This window comes from Parambassis ranga, chromosome 2 (assembly GCF_900634625.1).
Source record: "Parambassis ranga chromosome 2, fParRan2.1, whole genome shotgun sequence".
NCBI lineage: Eukaryota > Metazoa > Chordata > Actinopteri > Ambassidae > Parambassis > Parambassis ranga.
In genome coordinates, this window is record NC_041023.1 from 16,571,303 (window position 1) to 16,598,610 (window position 27,308).

General features: G+C 40.5%; 1 protein-coding gene across 1 annotated transcript in view; it reads right to left on the minus strand.

Annotated features, from left to right (window-relative positions):
- Positions 1 to 15,213: 15,213 nt before the first annotated feature.
- The window catches only part of ptprua (protein tyrosine phosphatase receptor type Ua), a 178,614-nt gene continuing 166,519 nt past the window's right edge, over positions 15,214 to 27,308 (minus strand). Inside the window, exons 24-30 of the mRNA XM_028429850.1 lie at positions 26,541 to 26,676; positions 25,327 to 25,476; positions 22,964 to 23,278; positions 20,479 to 20,604; positions 18,265 to 18,422; positions 16,222 to 16,357; positions 15,214 to 16,047 (exon numbers count right to left, since the gene is read on the minus strand). Of these exons, the coding sequence (XP_028285651.1) occupies positions 15,985 to 16,047; positions 16,222 to 16,357; positions 18,265 to 18,422; positions 20,479 to 20,604; positions 22,964 to 23,278; positions 25,327 to 25,476; positions 26,541 to 26,676 (1,084 nt within the window). The 3' untranslated portion in view covers positions 15,214 to 15,984. The remainder of the gene's footprint in view (positions 16,048 to 16,221; positions 16,358 to 18,264; positions 18,423 to 20,478; positions 20,605 to 22,963; positions 23,279 to 25,326; positions 25,477 to 26,540; positions 26,677 to 27,308) is intronic.

Consider the following 27,308-nt stretch of genomic DNA (forward strand, 5'->3'; position numbering starts at 1 on the left):
GACATTCCTGCTGTCAGCATGCCAATTGCACGCTCCCTCAATGCTTGTGGCATCTGTGGCATTTTGCTGTGAGACAAAACTGCACATTTCAGGGTGGCCTTTTATTGTGGGCAGTTTGAGGTACACCTGTGCACTAATCATGATGTCAGATCAGCATCTTGATGTGGCACACCTGTGAGGTGGGATGGATTATCTCAGCAAAGCAGAAGTGCTCACTATCACACATTTAGACAGATTTGTGAACAATGTTTGAGAGGAATGGTAATATTGTGTATCTGGAATGAAGTTTAGATGTTCAAGTCCATCTCATGAAACATGGGAGCAAAAACAAAAGTGTTGCGTTTATATTTTTGTTGAGTGTATTATTATAGTGCAGTAAGACATATAAATTACATAATTTTATTTAATAGCTGTATGTATTATTGAGTTAAGTGAGCATGTGTCTTCCTTTTAAGTCCAAAGATGTCCACATTTCGAAACAAAACACATCCACTTTTGCACAAGAGGATTTTTACATGACCAGAATAATAATTTGACATGTATTTTGTTGGAGCCTTTTGCTACAGTTATTCATTTGCTCTGCTTGAAGCCTTGGTAGTGGTAAACAACTTTTTAGAATTTAGGAAGACACAATTATACTAGATATAAATAAATAAAAATAACACCCTCACCACCACTGGTATGCTACAGAATGTGAATGTTATTCCAGGATTCTGCAGTGCACACTGAGAAAAGCTAACATGCACTGTCTGGCATCCTTTCTGACAGCTGTTTACATTTTCTGCAGACTGTATGAAACCATGCTACACACATTAGCCACTGTAGCTTAAGGCAACAGTGGCGCAGTGGTATAGCAGGGTTGTCTAGTAACCGGAAAGTTCGATCCCAATTGTTTGTTGATTGTGTGTTCTTGGGCAAGACACTTCACCCTAGCCTGTGGCGCGCCTTGCTAGTCACTGTGTGACACTGCTTGGCAGCAGCCGTAAAGAATTTCCCTCTGGGATTAATACAGTATCTAAAATAAAAAAAAAAAATACAGTGTAGCATAAATATACAGTAGCTCTGCTACACTTACAACCATAAATAAATATAAATGCAAAGAATAACACACCACGCAAATGTTTTTCTGTACGCTTCTTTACAGATTAAATATTGATGATGGGCTTGACGATAAAAAGGCAAGTTATTTTAAATAGTGTTTTACATTGGTTATGGTTTTAAATATTTTTGTTCTGTCTGTGTTGTTTTTGGTGGGCATTTTGTAGGGAATGCTACAGTGCAGGAATATAAAAAGATGGAAGAGACCGATCCTGCAACATTAATATGAATGTGTATTCATCATGCACAGTAATACAGACCTGCTCAGCTCTAAATGGCCAGAGACTGGAACTGGCCAATTTTCAGCATTCTTACCCAGGCAGATTTAAAAGATGTTTAATTTAATTATTTAAAATTGGAATAAAATATAAAAAGTTTAAAACAGTCTTTATGTCAGAAAAGTTGACCAATTAGAGCTTTAAAAGAGAACAATAGACTATTATACATTCTGATAATGCATACAGCTACAAGCTGACAATTGTAAAACCTTACCAGCTCACATTTATGTTTGTGTATGCTGTGATATATAGCTTTTAAACAAAAATAATAGAAACATTAAATAAATCAAGAGCCATGCTCAAACCTGCATTATGGGAAGTGTAGAATCCAATGTGTTTGAGCTTACCTAGGGATTTCTTGCATCTATTGTGACTGTCCAAGAAACTGACTAAACTAGCATTCTGTGAACTTCTGTTTCCTGCTTTGTGTGAATAAACTTTACATACTTGAAACCAGCCTCAGGAACACTATAACTGGCCAAAACAGAAACTAATTGGTGTTTCTGAGGGCAAGTCCGCAGCGCATGTCTCATTAAGTTTAGTTTTAATGAACTAGTGTAGTGCATGATTAGGAGTGCAGGACAAAGACCCTGCACCCTGACGCATTAGTGTGTTTTATGGTCTGACAAGTAGGGTCCTTTAGAGTCGGGGGGAGATGTTAAGTGCCTTCTGATGCCATGCATTTGTTTTGAGAGAATCCTTTAAGGCAAAGTGAGGGAGAAAGCAAAACAGCATCTAAATCCACAACACAAGCACAAGGCTGCTCCACTTCAAATGTACCACCAGCTGAGGGTATCCAAATAATGATGCCATGTATGAAGGATTTATAACAAAGAAACAGTCAGAATATCCTGGAACATTATCCATCACTTAATCTGCTGCAGTCCAAACAGCTGTCTTTTATCATGTTGTGCTCTGGTTGATGTCCTGGGGCTGTATGCTCTGTGTGTTCTGCTATCATCAGACTGACAGACATGCATGGTTTCACTCAGATCACTTGAGCACACCAACATTTTACTTCCTGGTTGCTGCAGCGTGATTGCTGAGACACAGCTTTGATCGCAATGAGAAAACTGAGCTCTACTGGCAATTAGTTTGAAATGAACATGCTGGCATTGATTTTCCTTCCAAATCTGCTTTAATTACTGACTGTAATGTTAACCTTACAGATCTCTTAAAAGATACAGCAGGACTGATCCCCTGTCAGTGCATCTTGAAGATACTTTCATTAGTGGTTCCACACCAAAACCTCAGTCGGGCAAATTAAAGCACTCAGACGTGCAGCATTGGAGAAGATTGCTGGGAAAACGGGCTAAACTAGATCGCCAATGGCATCTCAAGTTCAGCATTCGAGGTGAAGATTCACAAACCCCCTGATAACACTTCTTAATCTCCATCTCTCTTCTCCCCTATCTCTCACTTAGTGCACATCTGCTTTTTCCATCTTTCTGTTCCTCTGCAGGGAGGATAGACACTCTGAGCTCTCTCCTTCAGGGAATGTAGGTTGTGGCTTCTGAATGCATCTCTGCTTTAGCAGGATAAAGAAGATGAAACAGAACAAGGCTGATGAAAAGAGTGAAACAAAGTGGCAACCTCCAGGGCCAAGAAATGAAGCTGATCAATAAGTGCCAAAACACTTCCTTAAATGACCACTTGAGGCTGGCTTCAAAAGTGAGTCATGTGTCTAACTTTAGAGTAGAAGCAAACAGCCTGGTATGCCTAAAAAGCAAGTAACAGTACTGCAAGAATTTAGCTGTGGCTCATGAAGAAAAGCTACTGCTCTAAAACAATAGTTTCATTGGTACCACGCGCATGTTATTGTTTATTTCAGGTCCTGTAGCATTACCCAGAAGCTAAATGTCTATGGTCTGGCAACAGTTTACAGATGAAACAGCAGCATGGACAAAACGCAAGGCAGTCAGTGGGGAGCAGTCTATTATAAAGTTTGTGAAGATGACTCATTTCACTTTCTGAACCTGCTTTGTCCTGTACTATATGGTCACAGAAAGCTGGAGCCTTTCCATGCTGTCAATGAGTGAGAGGCAGGGTACATCCTGGACAGGTTTCTAGTCTACCGCAGTGATAACACAAAGAAACACAGACCAACACTCAGCTGTTTTACAAATGCTTTACAACTGTTCCAACTCCATACAAGTAAACTGCTATTATACTCCGTGTCAGTACCATAAGCAGGATTCTTTCTTAGTACGTTAAAATGACAGCAAGCACAACTTCCAACTACCATTACGAGGAGCTATCTAGCGACATGATGACCACACGCTACATCATGGCAACATCAAGAGTTACTCTGTGGTAGGGCTGAACGATCTATCGTTTTAGACCGAAAATTGCGATCTCAGACAACGCGATTTTGAGATCGTCAAAGCCACGTTTTTTTGCACTGCTCCTAACTGAATCAGGTTTTGTTTTGTCAAATGCTACGGTGGAACTGGTCCCTAAAACGAACTCCACCTTTATGTTCGGTACTGTTTCTGCCGGCAGCAGCGGCGCGTCTTTTAAGCCTGTGTGTGTGCCAGTGGAATGGCCGCGTGTATACGAATGTATTATAATGCTACGGGCACGTACGCGCCCACCTATCTGAACATTACCAGCTCGTCATATTCAGGTTCGCTGCTGTTGTGCCGTCAGCAGCTCTTCTACACCTGTGTGTGTGTGTGTTTGTGTTGGAGGGCCGCCTGTGTACATCAGAGGCAAGAGCTAATGACGTCACAAAAACAATAACGCAGGCATTTGATGAAGAGGTTCCATATGAGGACTCTAGTAAACGGTGGACAGAGCTGACAGCAGCAGCTCCGTTTTTCCTTAGATATGATTCCCATTAAGGTTTGATCACTTGTTCTAAATCACATTGAATCACAACACTGTATTTTTTGTTTAACCTTAGGAGGCACACTTCAGTCTGTTTAAATGACTGTTGAATAATACTTTACAGAATTACATTAGTCTTCTTTTTAACCTATTTGAAACTTGAACTTTATTTTGTTCTGTAATTGTTATTTAAATGTTCATGTTTATTGAAAACTAATACTGAGTGCACGTTATCAGAGTTTACTTTTAGATCTACTCATAGTTTTTCAGAAGTGACAGAGTAGGCTACCTTAAGTCATTTACACAGAAACATGCAAATTAGTGTCAATGTAAAAACAAATCGTGATTGTGATTTTATCATTAAAGAATCGTGATCAAATTTTTGCCATATCACCCACCCCTACTCTGTGGCCATATTGTTCTCTCAGAATGCCAAAAAATAATACTTTAAGTTGAGACCCACAGAGCCATGTACTTGACATAAGTGAGTCACATGTTTACAGTATACATAGCAGATGTGTAATCTTACCCTCTATGCATCTGATAGTATGAACAAAAGCCAAAATCATTTGTTTTGCTTGTCCTTAATAACATTATCTCATGCTTGTGATTCATTTTTATAGGCAGCAAGCAGTCAGGTGGTGTTTGTATTTAAATTCATTATTCTCATTGAGGCGAGAGACTGTTAGTTGCGTCCAAATGAATGCAAAATTTCCCATTACACCTATTATTTTTCTTAAAAAAAAAAAAAAAAAAAAAAAAAAAAATGGACCAAGTCACCATAACCTGGCCCTGCTCCATGCAGTGTACAACATGCTGTGCGAGGGCTAACAATAGTTAGTGGGCTTTTTTTGGTTTTTAATCTCCATGCTAACCCTAGTCCAGAGTTTCAAAGTGAGGCCTAAAGCTGTAAAGACTGGCATAAAACTTTAAAAATAAAAACCATTGATCATCCTCCTGTGTGCTCACAGAGCCCAGATATTATTCACTGCATACCCCTCAGGTCCATCTCATGGGCACAGCAATTTCTTTGATATGACAACACAATCTCTCTCTCTCTCACACACACACACACACACTGAAACCTTAAACATGGCTAATAATAATATAACATTTACACTAAAAGGTTGGTGTTTTTTGGATTTTAATCCGATTGGAAACATTTGCCCCAAGGGTTAACTACGTCTTTACACCAATTTATGTCTCAGCTAGGTGATTGGTTATCGATTTTCCATTTGTGTGGTAGATTGGTCCATAGCTTTCGCCCAGCAGAGACAAAGGAGAGAACTATGGTTCTTTGCCATTTCATTTCCAGGGCCATTAGCGCTAAGCAACTGCAGTTCGTGGACTGTCTGTCATGCTCAAACATGACATGGTGTCATCGTGGAAAATTCGTGGAAGAGCTCAAGCTCAATAATCAATTCAGAGGTGTAATGATATGTAGCACATTACAGTGGCGGTATCACCTGGGCTCAGTAATATAGTCGTCCAACTGCGCCTGGGTTTACTCGGCTTCCTTAACTAAAGTAAGACTGGAGTCCAACATGTCTAATGAATAGTGATGCCGTATTAGTATTCACAGTCTGGGGTCTTTGCAGGCTCTCTTCCCTTTCCATTTGAATGACACAGAGAAATCAAAAGAGCGCCGGAGAGGCACAGAGGCCTTTCATCTGCCACCAAGCAAAAGTAAGGGAAAGAACACGGCGCAGAGTTAGTGGAAGTGAGTCACTGCTTCCTCTGTATATTATCTCTTTTTGCTTGGTGTGCCATCCAAAAATGTTCTTCTTCTTCAGGTTTGCTCTTGGGTTCTGTGCACCAGCTGCTCTTCACTTACCCTGTGAATGTCAGGCCTCCAGTGGTGGAAGACATCAATCTGAATTAAGATAAATATTTTATATAGGCTATTTTATAAAAGTCATGTACTTCTAAGAATGTACTTTGACGAGGGTTTCTGAAGTGAACTTAAGTGCTTTTCAAATAATGTATCTGTGACAAACAAACACTGTGTATACATTCTGTAGCCACTGGTGATGCTATGAATACATGTTATGTTTGATCATCTTGTGAACAAAGAGCAAATTTCTCCTGAATGTTAGAAACTATCCACTGAAAATCGCTGCATTGTTGCAGTCATCCTCCAGCAAAGTAAAGGGGAGGTTCTCATTCTCTGCTTCCAATGTTTCTCCACTGACCAATACTGAACAAATACTAAAAGGCCGAAAATCTTTATGAAGCTGTCTTCAAAAACAAAATTTCTAATTTACAGTGGCAAGAGAAAGTATATCAATATTTTGCAATTTGTTCATAAAATGTGCTTTTTAATAAAGACATGAAATATTGTAAGTGTTATAGTATTAGCTAAAGTACATTGTGTTTGTCTGTTCTTGTGATTTGGATGTAGATTGGATCACATTTTTCCTGCCACTGTATGAAGTAGGTCCCATATTAATTCACAGTTGGCCACATTCACATCACTACATTACTAAATACTACAGCAAATGTGAAAGTAAATGGAGGCTACTTATCCTAGCCAGTTATATTAATGTTGGAGTTCAGCAAGCCTCTGCTGCACTTTCAAGTATAGCTCACCAGTGTGCACAAATAGATTTTTACACACTAATTACCAATCTATCAGTGAGATGCTTACAGTGCGAAGCCCAGATATGCTGAAAAAAATAGAAAGACTGAAGATGCTGCAACACCATGGGCTAAAAACAAAACACAGTAAGTGAAAGGTCAGATATTTCAATCCCACACTCCTCCAAAAAAGGTCCGATTTATAATTATAATAAATCTAGTTTTGAAAAATGAACTAATGTAAGAGTATTTTTTCACTAGAAGGAAATACTGTATTGTAATGGCATGAGCAGTAATACAACAGCATTCTATAAGATGTGTCATTTGGAACTTGTACTCACCTAAACATATCAAAGATCTGCATGTTCTATTACAATATGATAAAGAATATAAGTAAAGAGGAGTCAGCATGCAGTTCATATGAGAGACCCAACAAATGAAAAGCGTTAATAGAAATGATCACTGATGAGTTTGTCTTATGTCTTATGCGCCTGGCCCACATATAGCCTGTCATGGTAGTTGACAATGACAAACTTCCCCACAGTGTAGCTGGTGTCATCATCAGAACTGGTGTCTACTTCTGCTTCAACAATCCTTTAGACGCAGTGACCTGCAGTTTCTTTAGCTAAAAGCAGGGGCACATGTCTGGGTAGTGGCAAAAGCTGCTAAGACGCCTATTTCGCCAGGAAAAAAGAAGAGCACTTGCTGTATATGTCCCTCTGCCACTGATGCTGTGCGATGCTCACAGCATTCTGTGCATTCTGTGCATTGTTGTCTTGATTTTCTGAGCTGTAGCATATGGATGATAATGATGTCGAAAGACTTGTTTTTGAACAAGCTACATGTTTCCATGTTGATGGGACGCACAGGTGTTGCAATCACATAATTTTGGTTCAGTGATGTAGAATGGTTTGTATCTGATAAATTGCTGGTAAGACATCCTGTGCATTTCATCACCGTTATCATTATAGCCTTTGTGAAGGTCTTGCAGAGTGCTTGCAAGGATTCTTTCCTGATTTTTTCCTGGAAGCAAAATGCTGTTCTCATCTAAAAGCAGGAACACTTAACCCTTCTTTCCCCTCTCACTAGCCAGTTTTTGGGTGCTCTGGGTCGAAAAGCATCACCAATGGTGTGAACAGGATTCTGCTGTGTTTTCTAGTTAGATTTTCTGATTTTTCTGCTTACAGTTTCATACAGAGTCATGTGAAGAGACAGAAGGCTCTGGGGGTGTGGAGCTGTATAGGAGCTGTATATTGGTGGCACAATGTCATCTTCATTTAGTCAAACCTCGAGAGATGGCAGCGTCATGGACGTCACTAGGGTTGACAGGTAGGGGGGGTTAATCAAGTTGTGTGGCAAAAGTTGAAAAATGAAGCTGCGCTACATGAAAGAAGCACTGTTTACTGTGAGCGTCTGAGAGCGAGCTCCCCTGTTCATTCCGTAACTTCCGGGTTACGGAATGTTGATCATCTTCAGAGAGCAGCATCTCCTAGGAAGCTAGCAAAAGAAGTCGATCATAACTGCCAACTCAAAATAACCAGCCAAAGTGACAACCAAGAGAAAAATAAAAATGTAATTCGACTCAATATTATAGAAAAAATGCAAATGAAACATTGTAGTTAATAACATGTTTTTTGCAAAGGGTATTAACAAATTGATGAGCAAATTAATGTGAGATCTGGCTGCCATCATGAACCAAATGCATTAATTTAGAATAGGCAGTTTAGAGTGCTGTTGTTTTAGAGATAAATAAAGTATTAATTAAGTGCAATTTGACAAATGTATGCATCATAATTGAAGACAAATAAAAATTAAAAGCCTTGAGTCCAGTGTGTGTCATTACTGTTTGAACATTTTGTTTGGGAATATGCCTCACTTAAGTACTTTTAACCTTTAACCCACATGAAGACCTAAAGGTGGGCCCTCCTTAAAGCTCATCATTGTTTGAGTTTTATTCACATATTTTGCATTTCTCCAAAAAATACATTTTCTCTCACTCGTTATTATACATATAGCTCTCACTCTATTGTTATTAATATCACTTTATGTATCCTGTTGTCTTTCTTCTTTAATATCCCTTTTTATTTTCCTTCCTTTTACTATTTTATATCCTTTCTCCCCCTTATAGGAAACAGACAGTAGAGACAATACAGATGTTGTATATCAAACTTGTTTACAATGTATCGAGTCGGACTAGCCCGACCTGGAAACATGCATTTTGCTCCTGCAAAGCCCTAACATTGATAATATGATTAAGTGAATTTCTTTTATAAACAGATAATTCAGAGCCTGCAGATACGAGAGTTTTTAAAGGAATACTGAATTTCTAAACAGCTGAATAAGTGAGAAGTACCTAATTAAATTTGGTTTTATTCATAGCTTTTTTTTTTAATTTGTGCTTTGAGTGAGTGGCTAAATATTTATACTCATGCACTAGTGATTTTTCTCCCAGCTACTTTAACATATAGGTCCTGCTCTCTATTTGCAGACATTGATCAATGTCATCGTTATTACTGTCTCAGCAGCACAAAATCAGTGAAAATATTTTATCACTATCATCTGGATTAAGGCAGCAAACCTTTAGCATCGCAGTTAGAAAAGTATGTATTCACTGTCATTGCACTGAGAGCAATACAATATAATTTCAAGAAGTAACACTAATTAAATAAGATTCATGTGCACAAGCAATCATATTAATTAGCATCTGTGTGCAGCATAATAGCAATTTACAACCGAGCTATATTATGTTGCTTTTCACATGCTTCATAACCAGTGATTGCTACTCGAGAGTTTAAGCAGACATCTTTATTGTATGTGTATTGTATTTGCTGTAGCCAAGGCAGACATGAGTGTTCCATCCCCACATAGAGTTTCAGTAGCCTAATCAGGACATGTAAACACATTAACTACTTTCTCAAAGTCTGTGAAGAAAAATAAATAAGTAAATATGGAATAAATTAATGCTTGTTTACTGCCAAATTTATATACCATATATATTTATGACACATGGTGGCCAACTTTAAAAATAAATCATGGCCAGTCTAAAAAAAAGGGGCAAGGGAAAAAAGACTGCAAACGCCAGTATTACAATGACTCTGATGAGTCCCCATTTCTGCTGCCACATTCAGATGGTCGGCGCAGAATTTGGCGTAAACAACATGAAAGCATGAATCCAGTATCAGGCGTAATATTGCAAGGGAGATTTGCTTTGCACATTTTGGGGCCTAAGCTTCACTCAAGGCCAAAGCACACCTGACTATGCCCTTCACTTTATGAGCACAGTGTAGCATATTCTGATGGGATAACACAGCATGTCAAAATGTTTAAGTGATTTAGAAAATGCTTTTATGAAGATGACAAGTTTATTCTAATCCACTGTTGCCAGATTTTAATCCAACAAAGCACCTTAAGGATGTGGTGGAACAGGACACATCATGATGATGTGCACCTAACAAATCTATAGAAAATGTGCAATGTTTATGTCATAGCTGTTAATTCTGCTATTCATTTCATTAGTCACTCCTGTATGTTAAAGAGCAAGCTGTGCACAGCAAAAAAATAAAAAGCATAAACTGACAGCTCATACTACTCATAAAAAATAGTCATTATACAATCATATAATACTAAATAGTCCAATATTTCTAAAAGTCATTAAGTCAATTATTGAAAACCAGGACTAGCCACCCACCAGCACAAGCATGAAGCGTCACGTGCACGTGTACATGTACCCCACACAGCACCCAGCTGGACAGCTGTCCACGGGAGCACGCACTTAAATGTATTACGCATTTTACTCGTATTGGGTGCAGCTGTGCAGCAGACAACACAATAGCATGCTACCCACCTAGCTTCCACTTCCAACAATAAAAAAACAACACACAATTACAACGCTAAACTATTACTACTAAACCCAAAGATACTTTGCCCTGCGAAGCTTGTACTAGCATGCTAGCAACATACACAGCGTGGGTAAGAAGCACGTTAGTATGAGCAGCACCAGCAAAAAAAAAAGAATAAACACTCTCTTACCTTTGCCGCTCCCTGGTTATAAATTGTATTCCAGTCCCAAAACATCATATCTTCTGCTAGTCCATCGTTTTGTATCCAACTTTCGGATGTTTTTAGAGCCGTGGAGAATAATAGTAAACATTTCCGTCTTGATTGTGGAAGCCGTTCTTCAAATCTGTTTATTCTGACGGCTCAACCGACATGCCAATCATCCCGACTGACCAATGAGAAAGCAAAATATCGCGCATGGTGTATACGTGTGGCTGCACCTGAGTTGAGTCGCAGCAGGTGACGTTTAAAGAGACGCAAGCTGTATATTTCCGGTCGCGTGTCTGAACCCAAACCAACCTGCACATGTGACACAAATGTGAAAACAAACAAACAAAACCCTACTGCTACCAATAAAATCGTAAATATTACTGAAATGGCCGATACTGTCAGGAGTGTGTAAATAAATGTAAATAATTAACACTAAAAAAATATTATCAGTGTTTAAAATCACACCTACTTCTGAACAGAAAAAACACACATTTAATTTCTTGGAGCTAAGATAGTACTGTTATATAAACAACACCAACAACAAAACACACTCATTCATATATCTTTGCTGTGTGTACGCCCGGTAGCTGCACAACTCGACCCTTGCCTCCTCCAGAACATGCAGACAACAAAACAAAAGTGAGGTTGAAAAACTTTACTTTGCGTATTATTCTAGAAATAACTAAATGGCTACACTCACACACAACAATCTCAAAATTTAGATGATCTAACAGGCGTTCATTGTTACACAAGACAACACTAGATACAGGAGTCACTTGCTGTTTACTTCAAGACGAGGCACGTCTCCTGAGGAATCCTCTCCTGGCATAGATCTAGGTCTTTAGTCCACTACGCAGAGTCAGATTAAAGTCAGGGGTTTGTGCAAGCCAGTCAATAACATTCTCTTTGCTCTCCTGAAGGTAGTTTATCAGTATGCCTCGGTTCGTTGTCATGTTGAAGGAGAAAACCACACCAAAGACCCTGTTTTGATGTTGACTGCTGTAGGTTTCTTTGAGGATATGTTTTTTTTCATTCTTTGATTTCAATCCCAATTCCAGAACACAACAAACCATCCTCACAGCATTATACTGCCACCACCGTGTTTGACTGTGGCTCTAGTTTGGTTTCATCTGACCAAATGACACATTTCCAGTCTGTGTAGTTTGTCTCTAGGTTGAAGTGGGGTCTGCAGCCTGGCAGTCCATTCTTGTGCAGCACTCTAGTAACTAGTGTCTTCTCTGACACTTCATTGCAGACTTGGCTAAATCATCCGCTAGTGTCTTAGCAGTTGCTCTGGGCTCATCTCTTACTAGTTTGCTTTAAAGAGTCCTCCACATTTTCCACCTTCTACCTCTGCCAGTCTTGTTCTGCAAAGGGATGTGCTGGTTACAAAAGCACAAAGGGGAGATCTGGGCGGTTGAATAGGTTAACAAAGCATCACATTTATCTCATTGTCATATTACATTGAAATGAGCATGAGTCAATGATGGAAAACATCTAACCAAGCGTCTATTTATGTGAAGATCCCACTCACTTCCTGTATTTTACAGTGTAGGGCATGGAGCTCTGACAGCTGTGGGTTTATCAGCAGTGAGAAATGTGTGTGTGTGTGTGTGTGTGTGTGTGAGGGGTGCATAGAATCACTCATACTAGTCAGGTCAAGCCACCTCAGACCCCCCTCTGCCTCCCTTGGAAGGTATTGTGTGGCACAAGATGGAGATGCACTGCAAGCCACTGGGATAAAGCCAGGTCATTATTGACTCGCCCCTGGCCATCGCCTCGCATCGTCCCTCCCACCTACATAGATTATGCTGTGGGTGGGAGAGCACTCTCATCACTTCTTTTTTTTTTCTCCCACTCCTGCTCCTCAGCCACAGGCAAACCCCCGTCACCGAATGACACATTTGCCATTAACAGCCGCCTTCATGGATGTTCTATCATCCAGGCCTGACATAATCAATGATGATTGCCATACTGAAAGACATTCTCTTTATATATAAAAAAAAAAAAATAAAAAACAGAGGCTTTTATCAGTGCTGGTGCTGCCATTTTAAAACCGGTTCTGCAGACCTTATTCGATTTAAGCATGTAAAGAGATGAGAGGAGCTTCCGGTTCACATACCCGCTAAGAGCATTTTAATTTAATGCGATGTAAAAGTCGTGTCAGAGATAAGATGAGTGCGTATGGAGCTCAAATTGAATATGCCATCAAGCAAGAGTTGGGCCGCAGCCGCCAAGCACGGATGAAAAGAAAGAGGGACCTGCCCGCCGCTGTTTATCGTCTGCACAAACGTCTCAGCATGTCTCCCCTTTGAATATGGATATTAATAACTCACAATCTTAACAATCAAAAGGAATGCAGGAGTGTGCGACAATGAAAAATGAAATAAAAAGAGCGAATAATAAACTATTGATAATGTGAGAACGGTTACTGCAGGTAGTCAGGGACACACTGAGCTACCTCAGACCCCTATAATGCTGTGTATGTGTAGATATATGTGTGTGTGTGCCGTTAATGAAAGATAGGCAGGTACCCACAGGATCCTCCGTTTCCAAAGAAAAGTCTGTTGAATGCAGCCCTTTCAGTGCGAAAACAATGGCTCCTACAGTAATTACAGACACTCCAGCGGCAAACAATGAGACTTTGCCAAAGCATTCAAATCAGCCACAGAAAGGCAAATCTGAAGACCCGTGTTTTCTTTCTAGTAACACGTAAAAAAAAGGGGGGGGCATTGCAGGTTTGTATAATCTGACAGATGAACAGATGCTTTGAGAAAAGAACATCGTCCCCTTTTGTGTGCGACACACAATAGCAATATATATATTGTTTCATCCAATGACTGTTATTCATCATGTGTTTTTGAAATGAAGTAAAAGAAGAAACACGAGAGAGAATGCAACTGAACATGGGAGGCGCCGCCGTCAGCCAAATGATGCGACCTTTGACCTTCATCGCAATGACATTCATTTGTCCCTCTGTCTGCACGCGATCATCCACCCACAGTAGGAAAAGCGCAGGGGGCAGGACCAGGTCGCACATTGAAGCTTATCAGGCGCTCATAAAACACAGTAACTAAATGTGACATCGCTTGTTTAAAGCGTCACATGCTGGATTAAAAGCGTCGAGCCCTCGATCGATGGATCATCAAGACTCTCCAATTAAAGAGGTGGCTGAATACTTGAGGCTGTGTTTGGTGGTAATGATAAAAAAGTCCATTAAAGTTGCTAATTAAATGATAAGCGTAAATTAAAACACAGGTCAAGTGAGTTAACGGTGGGCTATTTAAGCTGGTTTGCGTGAGGCTCGGAGGAGCGCCAACAAATCTTCCATCACAAATTCATAAGAGCAGCAAGGGCCACACATCCATCTAGAGCTCTGTGAGGGTGGTGGGAGAGGGGCACATTTGTATAAATAGTGCTAATACTCATGGAAGAGAGACTGCTTCTGAGCAATAAGAAATCATTAATTAATAGTGTAATGTAACAAATATTAAATTAAGCCATTAACTGGCTAGAATAGTTTTTTTCTTGTTTAGTGTCTTGTGGTTATTAGCAGCTCTCTTTTTTTCACCAGTATGTATTCATTTTGCTGATAATTGCAGTGATTTTGCATGTTTTTTTATGGTTGTTTTTTACCTCTTTGTAGTTGGCTTACATATATTTTAATTACTTCACTTGCTTATTCTGATTATTTTTTAATCTGGTTGTTCTGCATCTCTTTTAGGTTGTTTACATCACTTTGTTGTCATATTGCAGCTAATTGTGGTTGTTTTGGAGCTTGTATGATTCTTTTTGTTGTTTTACATGTATTTTTGGGTTTTTACTTTTGACTGTTTTTACATCACTTCGTGGTTGTTGTGTATCTCAGTTCGGTAGTTTTGCTCCTCTGAGGTTGTTTTGGATTTTTTTATGCACGTCTTGGATTTCTGTTTGGTTATTTTGCAGCTGTTTGTGGTTTTTTTGTATGTCTTCGTTGTAGTTGTAAACTTCTTTGTAGTTGTTTGGATGGAAAGTCAAACTAACAACCAATACTAATGCTCTGCTCAAAAATCCGAGTGATCCATCTTGAATGCTAACAAGCCAACGATTAACTTCTGGTTGAGTAACCTTGTCCGAGATACACATAAATAATATTGTCAAGAAAAGCGTGGCTGTTAGGCAACAGCATATTTTATTTATTTTCATGTTTTATACACTATTTAGAAAATAAAACACATTGAATAAATACAAATTTAGAAAGCGACATAGTTTCGCCGTATTCTCACAGCAACACGTGGTTATGCTTAATGGAGCTCTCTCAGGACTAGCGGAGGGATTCACATCACAGAATCCACCCTGAAGCAGACTTGGGCCACACACTGCAATGAAACACTTAAGACTGGGCATGCAGATGCTGAACCCTAACCCATTTACAGACACAGAGAGAATGGATTGGCACACTGATAAGACATTGAGAACATCTAGAAACACCCGAGGGGAGGAGGAGGAGGAAAAAACATCTATATACACGAAGAATAAATAAAGAGAAATTAGGTCCAAGACAACTCCACTGTACAGATATGTCCATCGGAAGTGACCGACCTCTCTCCTTTTCCGCCCTTCAGTTGTCAGCTTTCAGTCACGTAATGTTCAAATATAGTACAGTACAACATAAGGATGGTCACCAACAGCAGATTGCACCATTTACAGTGTTACAAACAAACACAAATTTCACCCAGTGGTTGGCATCAACCTTTCAGTGTTTGTTCATAGTAAGGCAGGATACAGTGGAGCTCTCTGAATCCCGTTGGCGAGGTGTAGAACAGGTAGTCCAGCTGCCTTGACAGGGGGTGTGGGGGTCTTATAAAATGACTTCCACGCCTGTTAAGAGTGTCCTCTGGTTTGGCAGATGTAAAGTGGACAAAAGAGCACAGGTTGGATTAGCGCGCCGAGGAAAAGCAAATACAAAGAAGAATAAAGGAAAAAAAAGGTGTCAGTAGTATGTTACAAGTTTTCCAGTGAGCTTTCTTGATCAATGTTTCAATCCAGGCATCGCAAAAAAGACAACCAGAGCTGTGTACACTGTGGACTAAGGAGGCAGGAGTAAAGAGCCAGGATGCAGGATCCGGGATCCAGACCGTCTCCTTGAAGAGGGACGAGAAGAGAGGGATGGATGCTATCTGACTTCTAAGCAGTCCAGGTACTCCTGGGCCAGGTCGTAGCAGAACCGGTACTGCTCCTGAGGACACAAAGGGGTTACATTTTCAATATGTGAGCAGGGTTATTTGGTTTGGAAGGATCATCAAGCAAAAAACATTTTCTACTGCAATGTGAACACAGATCTCAAAACATTTAATTGTGTGTGTGGCAGTAAAGATGCACACAGACACACACACACTTCCTGTTTGCTCACCATCGTCTCCACCATGTTTGGCTTAGAGTTGCGCAACGTCTTGGCAGCGAAGAACACGTCCACTATGCTGTGGTGACGAATCATTTCCAGGATCATGGTGCAGGCGCAGAAAGTACCGCTCCGACCGCCGCCATTCCTGCCGAACAAAGGACACACGGACGGACACAAACAGCATTAAGACATAAGCAACCCGATAAAGATGTGGTACAGCAACTCTGGCGTGGGGGTGTGGGGAAGGGGATAACAGAGTGAAATGTCATGGTTTGACTGAGCGCAGATCAAGCAGTCTGCCAGAAAAAGGCCAGCTGGCAGGCTTTCAAGATGAATATCGAAGTAAAGTTCTCATTAAAATACAGGAGCTGGGATTTAATCAGACATGGGATGTCTTACATACAGACTGACCTCCGGGGAACAAAGGGCTCTGACATGGAGGAGGAGGAGGCGGGGCGCGGGTGAGTGCAAAGACACTTAGTGGGTAACTCTTGAAAAAAGTCCAACCTTCTGTGGAGAGACTGAAAGCTTTTTCAAAAGCTTCTCAGGCAAGAAAAAATTCATGAGGAGCTGCTGAATTCATAACTTGTCAATGTCACTTTAGAAAATGTTGGACATTGCATATATGCTGCGCAAATTTGAAAGGCGTCAGTTATGAACACCAATAAAACACATATAGAGCCTCACACAGATGCAATGGGTTTGTCTTTGTTAATGCTAAATTCTATATTATGAAATGTCATTTTTCCTTGAGTCATATGACTCTATAAAATAATAATATTTGGCAGTAAGGAAAAACTCCCTGTGACTCCAAGAACAGCGTCCCCACCAACAAACATGGAGGGTGTGTTTTTCTGCCAAGGGGACAGGACAACTGCAGTCATGTACCGTCAAATCTTGTGTGAAAACCTCCTTCCCTCAGCCAGGGCATTGAAAATGTTAATGTTAATTTATAACTATATAGATTGATCATTTCTTTGTTAGTGGGCAAACTTACAAAATCAGCAGGGGTTCAAATCATTTTCCCTAACTGTACATGAATATCTGTAGCATGTGGATCTCACTGTTTCATGATGTGTTTTTCCTTCTGTATGTATTTCTGTCTTTCTGTGTTATACAGCACAAAGACATGTTTGCATTCTGTATACTTTTAGCCGTGATTGTGCTGTTTACATAAAGGGAGAGTGAAAATAAGCCCACAGTGACCACAGGAGGGGAAAATGCCGTACAAAACGGATTGGGGTTCAGACAATCAAATCAAAATAGACGTGCAATAGACGCAGAAATTTTAGTTAGATTGTTGATATGGTCATTCTTTTCTTGCTACAGCTGTCCTTACATGTGTATTAACACTACTGGAATTACAATACAGTGTATAGTAGAGAGTGACCCAATGTCTTAGGCTTAAAAAAGTATTTTCATAATATAAATTAATTATAATTCATACATTGGTCAAGTCTTTTTTTCTACATATTTTATTTGAAGATGATGAATAATGATTAAATCTGGACCTTTTTTTCTCCCCTTTTTGGTTGCTCCACACACAGACACTGTAACACCTTGTATAGACGTGCATCTAAAACCCTCACCTCAACAGGCTTGACCAAGCTTTTTACATGTTGGCAGTAAAACCTCTGCATTGATCGAGGATATGGGATTAGTGACAGGAGCATTCACTCCTCCTGTTATACACTCAAGCAATGACAGCAGAGATTAATGCAGCAACTTCCATTATATGCACTTCAAAAGCAATACCAAGGTAAGACACCAGGATAGCAATGGTCATGAGCAGCAACAAAGTCACATTGTTATTGGTCTATACCCCTAGTAGTGCTGGTGAAGGTTATGCTGGATTGGCCACCCATATTGTTATGAGTGGATATGCATTGACATGATTTTGTAAGCATTATTTTTAAGGCAAAACTTTCATGTTATTACTTGTTACATATTTACCATATGCCACTGTTGCTTGCTGACATCTTTTCAACTTCTGCAGTAATGTATTTTATGGCAGTTAAACACATTTTGTGTGTGTGGTAGAAGTGGACTCACAGGCAGTGGACAACGGTGCGTCCCTCCCCGCACTCCCTCTGCCAGTTGTGAACCTGAGCCAAAAGGCTGAGGAAGGCCTTCTTGGAGTCGGGCACATCGCGGTATGGAGACCAGCGCAGGAACTGGAAGTGACGCACCACAAGCTGGCCTTCTTGAAGCTGCAGAAAGTTAAGAGGGAAGAAAACAAGGAGATAGTTTTAAAGCTTTCCACTATTGCTTCATTGTTCACTGTCATCACTGATCTTCATTCATACAATAGAATTTCTATCAGTTTGCTTCATAGTTTTAATTGGCCATCATTCTTTCTGTTCAAGATAAAATATTTCAGTGCCAAGAACTGCTTCATAACCCAAACCCATACTTCAAAATGTCAGTTTCTCTGCAGTCCATGGGTAAAGAACTGCAGAACTGCAGAAGAGTGTTTCTGGGTCAGCTTGTTTGCATCTGGGAGGGGGGGGGTGTACAACCTGGACAGCCAATGTAATCATTGAAAGGAATTAGCAAACTCTATGGGGTACCTTAATTTAGAAAAAAACAAGTGAGGAGAGGAATCACAGCTTTTGCTACATCTACTGGACAACAGAATACCTTCTTGGGTAAGAGTCTATCGGTGTCCTGCTCTGTAGTGTCTGTCTCCTCTGGATCCTGCAGAGATGCCGTGTGTAAACAGTTTTGGAGATAATTGAGTGGGCTGAGTGGGAGTGGGAGCACTGACAAGGGGCGGTCGGTTTAGGTCAGGTAAAAGGGAAAGGCTCGGGAGCTAGGAGCTAAAGGGAGGTTTAATAACATGGAGCTACTCAGCTAGCTGTTGGAAATCTACTGAGGTTGAAGGGTAAGAGCTGCATCTACACCACAAATACTCACAAACACAGTCAAACTTGAATATTAAATATGTTCAAAATGTTTCTGAGCACATTAGACAGGTCTTTGGAACAACGTGTGGTTAACGACGTTATCACGTTGTTGATACAGTTAGCTTATGTTGAGAGCGGTATTATTACGCCGCAAATTATGCTTGGCCACTGGGAAGAACAAATGCCGGCAGGGACCGAGGTCATCGTTCAGAACCATTATACTAGTATCAGGGCTTCATTAACCCTCTTAAAAAAATGAATTGATTCGGTGCCAGGAAATGCCTCCCACAGCAGTGGAGAGCTGGAGCAGAGCTGCAGCCAGTGTTTTTGTCCACATCCCATATTAAAGTGTCAATTGATAAGAGCATTTAAACAGCATTTTTTCCATCAGGCTGACATGCAGATGCAGAGTTTACACATATTTCTATAGAAATAATGGAGGCAATTACACCCTTTATTTTGCCGCTGAGAGGTTACCAGGCTGTGTTATTTTCTATTTTTTAATATATTTTCTGGAATTAATAATAGGTCACACATTGATATTTGAGACAGAAGTGAAGTAAAAAAAAAAAAAAACATGTACTGCCGTCAATTATTAAAAATTGTTTAAGCTGGCACACCATTAGCATAGCGATAACACCAGCAGTCTGCTCTAGGAAGGGTTTTCTCTTTACCCGACGTGGTTAAATCCTGTCGCACAGTGACGCAAAATAGCATTTAAAAGTCTACTCTTGGCTGTTAGTGTTCTGTTTTTAATGGTTCATCACAAGATCCAATGAATCTTGGGATATGTTGGATCTACTCATGCATCCCTCGCACGCAGGGCAGACATGGATGCACTGTGATAATAAATTCTAAAACAATACTTGTCCTTAACTGGATAAATGGACTTCCCATTTACAACAGGTCAAGCCTGTTAAAAGTTCAACTTTGCTGATTTTGAACTAGCACCAGCACCTCTTTACTTTGTTTTCTTTGGTCTTGTTGGAGATAGGTAATAATAATTCTCATGATTAACTCTTACTTGAGTCCACCTGGACCAGAAGTGCAAAATATCATTGGTATGACGCCATAGTTAAATTAGGGCATGATAATAATGTGAAATTGGAAATACAAATGAATAGACTGTGTATGCACTAAACTTTAGGTTTCTATCTCAAACAGAGAGAAATCTCATTTATAGGTTGGGGGCAGTGGACAAAATATTTTCTTCACATAGATGATCAATAAGCTTATACTAGAGCTAAATATTAGCATGATATTAGCTACCTTTTTACAGTGTTTTTTTTTAGCTAAGATGCTATAGAAATGCTTGTCTTACTATAGGACCATGGGAAATTTTGACGGTTTTTCCACCTACCCGGGTGATGTTCTGAACCCGGAAGAGACGGATGATGACATCATCATCGGCCGTCCTGGACAGCAGCTCCACCGTCATGGGCCCAAACTGCTGCAGGCCTGGTTCCGGCCAGTACTGCAGACATGGCTGTGAAGGAGAAGAGAAGGAAGGAGGAGGAAGGAGCAGGGGAGAGAGGAGGGAATAGGTCATTAGCCCACACTTGCTCCAGGCAGAGCAAATCATTATGTCAGCAGTCAGTGATGGTGAAGGCGGTAACAAGACACCTGAGTATTGACAGCAGAGACAATTAACCTAAATGATAATGATTACCTACAAATAGCAAGCGTAAATTAAATGGGCAAAAAAAAACAACAACCAGCTCGTCACCAGGAACAATCTTTCACATAAACAGTGGTCATCTCACCTGAATTATTTATGAGTCCAAATCATTAACATTAGTGCATTATAAATTAATGGAGTAAAAGATCTTGGCTGTGCCCAGAAGAGATAAACAGGAAGTTAAGAGTTTGGACACATCACCGCTGTTTCATAGAAAGGCACACAGGGGAGCAGTGCTGACATGCTCACGTGTTGAGCAGACACCCTGGAGAAAGGAAGTGATAACACTGACAGAAAGGTATTAACAGGTAAGATAAATATTTATACATCCAGACAGGAGGAGTGTGTGTGTGTGTGTGTGTGTGCATGTGTGTGTCAGAGTGCTAATTCACTAGTGAGAGATGAGAAGGAGGGGGAAAAAAAGACAGAGAAGAGAGTGACAGAGGAAAGAAGGACAGGTTGGAGCTGACAGGCATGTGGAAATGTAGAGCTGGAATGAGATATGACACGGTGACTGAGCGGCGACAGCAGAACAAACCCACGCATGATCAAACACGGACAGGGAAGAAACGATAAGAAAGCATTATTGCCGTGACAGATCGTGCAAATTAAATGAACGGCCTGAATACGGGATTGAATCTTTGTGGCAGAGGACACAGTTGTCCAGGCCGGACATATGATGACCCCCCCCACCTCATCAGGGAGGATATTGTGTCTTAGTTTTTGAAGGAAACGGGATGAAGATGACATGTTTGCAGACACAAAACTGCCATCATCTATACTTTATACTGAGCCAGCTTCCAGCTGTGACTGCCATTAGTGCTGAAGCTATTTTCTCTTTTCCTTTATTCATCAGCGTCAACATTTTCTGCCCACAGCTCCTCAAATATATGAAGCTACCAATTATGTGCTTTACGTCATCAACTTATATCTTTAGGAAGTGAATTCAATCCTGAAGACAAGGGCATGATGGGAGTTTTTACCAACAATGACTGATATTATGAAAACAAGATTTCATACACAGCCGTTGAACCTTCCTAGAAACAAAAAAAAAACAAAAATCAACTCATCACACGAACAAGACAATGTAAAAAAACAATAAATTCTGCACTTCATAGTGCAACTTAGAAGCCATGTTTGTCTCATATGTGACCAGCAGTCATTTGGTAAAAAATCTGCAAATGTTTGGCTAATCTGCAGACTTGTTATAGTTGGTATGGAGAGTAAAGTGAAAAAATGGACGCTGTAAAAATTCAAGCACCGTAATCATGGCCCTTTGGCTCACAAGGTCAAACAAATAAGACACATATGTCATTCTTGCTCATGAATAGGAAGATATTTGGCAGCCAGATAATTAAGAGTTAAACAGCTAATTAGCAAATAATTTGACTAAAGATTCATTAATCATCCAATAAAAAACACTCTTCAGAATTTAAACCAGACTTTTGTTAGTATTTCTGTTCGTTTAGAGGAGTGCGGTTTGGAGTGCAGTCCGACCAGGTCCGTGTCAGCCTCTTGTTGTCTTGTTCATGCTGGGATAAAAAAATGAGTTTTGCCATCTTTACCCAGCAATGAAATAGCTCCTCATCCTCCAAAACAGACTTACAAGGCAGCTGTTTTCATGGACAAAGAATTGCTCCGTGCGAGGGAGAGACTGCTGGCTATGTGTGTGGAACCTGTGAGGGGGAGCCTGACAGCTGTTGGAATTACATTGCTTTTTTTGTCTCTATATTTTTTTTTCCTGTGGTATTTAACTGAGTGCTGGCCTTGCAGTGGCTTTGTAACAGGCAGGAGATGGGCCCGGACCCCTTATCTTCTTTTGATAATAAATACATTTCTCAGGGGGAACAAAAAAGCTGCACTGGTGGCAGGAAGGAAGCCGAGTATATCCAGTAAAAGGAAGAATAAAATACATAGATATAAAATGATACTTTTGGAAGAGTTTGTTCTTTGCTAGTTAAAACTCTCTGATGTGATTGGCTCCTTCAAAATTGCTTTAGTTCTAATAGAGTGTATGTAAATGCACGGTATGGAGCTAATCAAACTCATGCTGTTATGCAGATGTTGTCACACACAGTGATTTAAGGTCACCCGTGGCTAAATCACAAGCTGATACGTTAAATATTAGCTCAATCTAATTGCATTAGTACTTTTGTTTTGCTCTTACCCAGGCAGAGTTGGACTGGTTGAGCTGGTTGAGCATCACTACCGACGTGCAGCCATAGTCGTAGACGAGCCTCCAGAAATCTGTAGTGGTTCCGGGCAGCGGGTGAGGCGTCACCACGAAGGCGGCTGGCCGGAGAAAGCTGTCAGCGAGAGCAGCGTTGATGTAGTTGCTGCTCTCACCTTCGGTGGTGACAAGGAAGGCGAGGGAGCGGTCTGGTGGGAGGACATCCATGCTGCGGTTCTTCTCGCGGTTTCTTGGCATCAGGGAGATGCTGCACTCCTCCACGTCCAGGTGAGGGGTCACGGAGTTCAGAGTCTGAGGGAGGAGAAGTGCAAGAGGTAAAGTCAAAAAGAAGATGGACAGACACACTATCCAATCATCTCCCAGAAACTTTAAAGCACATTTATCATCAGCCAAAAACCTAATGGATAAAAACACATTTAACTGGATCTCCTACATTATGAATAAGCATATTACCAAGCAATAAAAATTTGAAATGAACTGATTATCTAACTAGTCTCTGATTGTGAATGAGTCCCCATTGGTTTAGACAAAATGAATAGAACTGGAATATTGCCTCTAGACAACAAGTCGAACAGCAGTGAGGAAAAAAAGGAGTGCTTCTAATTATTCTACTTAAAAGTCACAAATCAATAACAACATGCTGGCATTAGCTGGAAATATAAATAAATTAATCCTGCATAACATATGATACAATAATGTGATTGAAAAAGCTCAGGGTCATGCTAACTATTCATTTCTAAATTCTAACACACCCAAAGGAACCATCCCCTCCGCCCCCGCCTTCAGGAAAAAGGCCATTCAAACAGCATGCGTCTAAGAAGGGCAGATGTAAAGGCTCTCGTGGTGAGATGGATGTAGACAAAAATCACAGTTGTGTCTGAGCAATCAACAAGCAGACGTTTATTTAACCCCCTGAACAAAAAAAAAGTCAAGTAGTGGTAAGGCCTGTGCAGAATAAGAAACAGAGCTCGAGTGGGAGGAGGGGGGGCATGGACATTTCATTATTTGTTGTGTGACTTTTGAGCATGTGGCACTGTGATTTTCAAGATGTATGGAGTCATGGTTAAAAAAAAAATGAAACATGGTGGAATGTCAGACATTAAAGGAAAACAGGCTCATAATCAGTGTAGTTAATTCAGCGCATAATTACTAATAATTCAACTGGATGCAAAGCTCCACAACAGGAAGTGGAGGATGTGACATTCATGTAGTTGCATCATCAAGTCATAATGTTACTGATTTATGGTCAAATAGAAGCACACCGAGGGACTTTATGAAGCTGAGACCCAGACAAGACTCCAACAAGGACCATTTCTCCTGAAATACACTGTGGGTGTTAGAATGTGTTTAGATGTGTGTCAAATGGATCCAGTAATTAGTTTGGCGATTATGGAGCAAAATGACTTCTGAGAGCAACAGCAATTAGAATCAATAGACTTGGGACACATGCATATCTCTTAAAGGGGCAGGACAGCGGGGGAAGGCATGTGACATGCCGTACTACATACGTACAGGAAGTGATTGCTAGATGCACCTCATCACATGTCTTTAATTATTCCTATAAATACCAGCATTATTGTTTACAAACAAGCTCATTCTAGCACACTAGCGAGCTGCTATGATGCCAGTAGACCAGACCTGGGCAAAGTACAGCCCACAGGCCAGACCCAGCCTGCTTGCAGCTTCAGTGCAGCCCGTTCTAGCCTGCAAACGACCATGCATCCAATATTAAACAAAGGCAGCTAAAGTCAGCTGTTGAGCACGGCATTACCGCTAACGTCTTCACAACCCTCCTTGTCTCTTCTAGCTGCTTTATTGTATTATCTCATCTACTCTTTGGAGAGCTGTCTACACTTTAAAAAGCATGACTATGCTGAAATGTACGGTAAAGCGGTGCAGAAACTCCACAAGCAGCACATACTTAAAGTAGATATGGACACACACACAAAGAGAGGACAGAGGAGTGAGCAGTAAATGACAACAAAAGACTCTTACAATGATGAAAATGTAACAAGAGCATATTTATAAAGGTAGATACTGTGCCAGTGGTCTTTGATTTATATTATTATTTATGAAAAAATGTGGCCCTTTGTGCAGATTAAACACATGACAGATTTACGTGGGATTAAGATCACAGACATTGTCTGCAATTATTACAAACCACAAAACAGTGCCTTTGAACACCTGCTTGTTTACATTCTCTCACACCGGGGGCAGTCAGAAGCTGGCTAATTACCTATTAGCACTTCTAATGTACACAGGAACCATCAGTGGATTACTTTGATGTGAAAATGTGATGATGCGGTGAGATAAATTCTAAAAATGGTGTGGATGGTTACCTGAAACTCCTCTCTGAGCTGCGAGGTGTTGCTCTGAGAGTCGACCTTGAGCATCTCCTTGTAGGTGAGGGCGAACTCAGACACAGGAATGGCGGTCTCTCCGCAGAGGCAGGCCTCAAGGATGGCATCGTGGATGAACACGTACTGCTCCTGAGAGACGGACAACAAACGTCAACACAAAGCTCTCACTGCCAGCATCCTAACTGTTAATTGCCCACTTGTGAAGAACAATGGCCAACTTAATTACTGCTGTTGACTAATAGTCAGAGCTGTCAAAAACGTTCTCCACATTTGCTGTGGGCCCACTCTCGTGCATTGTTTTCTGAGCAGACTGTAAAAAAAGGGGGTAAAAAGTGCAGAAAACACACATGAGAGGAGCCAAACGCTGCCCACACACCGCATTGGAAATAACGTCACAAGCGCCGCAATTAACGGGGAAATTTGTTTTGACGATCGACCAAACTAAACATCAAAGAGACGAGGACTCGTTTTTAAATTGCTGTCCCTCTTCCAACTTATTTATCATATTTAATGTGCTCTGTAATTACTGAAATATGCATTCGAGTGGTAGATGGCTCCAGCTGAAAGGTGAAAAGATGAAATTGAAAGAGAGATAAATGCTGTTGCTTTACTGGAACATCTTCAATTCCATTCTTGGTAAGGAGATTTTCCACCTACTAATAGTTTCATTTATTCTTCTAATTAATAATTTTTCTCTCTGGTTTGTTTCTTTAAACAGAAAAACATACAGTATCGCTGCACATTTATTTACAAAATGAAGCTTATTGTATGAACTGGGCTTCAAATAAGCAAATAATTCAGGGCTTATAAAGTATTCCATGATTGACAGGTGCCTCCTCCAATCAATTTGCCATGTCTGATTATAATACTTCACTATCAGAGCTGTTAACCAAATTAAATAAAGCAGCTTCAAGCTTCATGTTACTGTTGAACTATCAGTACAGGGGCATTAGTAATGGATTAGCTTGACACGTCTTTTACTCAGTCATTGCTAATTTGTTACAAATGAATGCTCTTTCTGAGACTTTCCCTGTCTGAAAAGAAGAAAAATCCAACTGCAAACATGCATTGTAATGGTAAAAATGTAACAATGATGAAATACATGGGCCACCGGCAGCTTCCCACTGCGAAGATCAAACCAAGTAAGGTTTAACAGCAGCCTCTCTTAACCACATTTCCTCCTTCCCACTCACTTCAGTCTGGATCATGTTGATGCGGCGGGAACAGAGGGTCTTAACGCAGTTGTAGATGTCCACCACCCCTTCGCACTCGGCCATATCCAGCATGACATCCAGCACGATGTAGCAGCCGGTCCTGCCTGCCCCCATACTGTTGCAAGAGGAGACGGGAGAAAGACAAAGGGAAGTGACAAGCCTCAATGTACAGCTAGAATGAAAGGCGTCTCAGAGGGGCGTCTTTGGTAATGATGGAGATACGCTGCTCAGAGTCAAGTCTAACAAGAGGTTTTGTTCCGGAAATAAAGAAAAGGAAAATGATTTTTGGCAGCATAAAAAAATTCTAATTCTTCTTCTGGAGGCGCTTTTGGACTTTTTTATGCTTTACTTTAACAGGCACAAAAGGGAACTTAAGTTGAATGCTAAACCTTCAGAACGACAAAGAGACTAACCATTAAGTCTAGGAGATACTTTGCAACTTGCCATTACATCATCTTAGTGATTGCACACAGAAAGCTAGGGGGGTACCCAGTGATACCCTCAGGCAGTCCCCAGAGCTGTTTGGTCCAACAGCTCCTATCATTGCTATACTATGTATGTGTGAGTGTCAATGCCTTAAAAAACTGCTTGTGCTGGTGTGTTTTATTCCTCAAGAACACTGCCTTCTTCAAAGGGAGAAGTCTCATTTGTATTGTTTAACAGTTGCATCATTATGTATAAGTCTGAATGTGAACAGTGAGACAGTCTGCTCGACCATAAAAATAGAAATTAACAATATATCTTAGC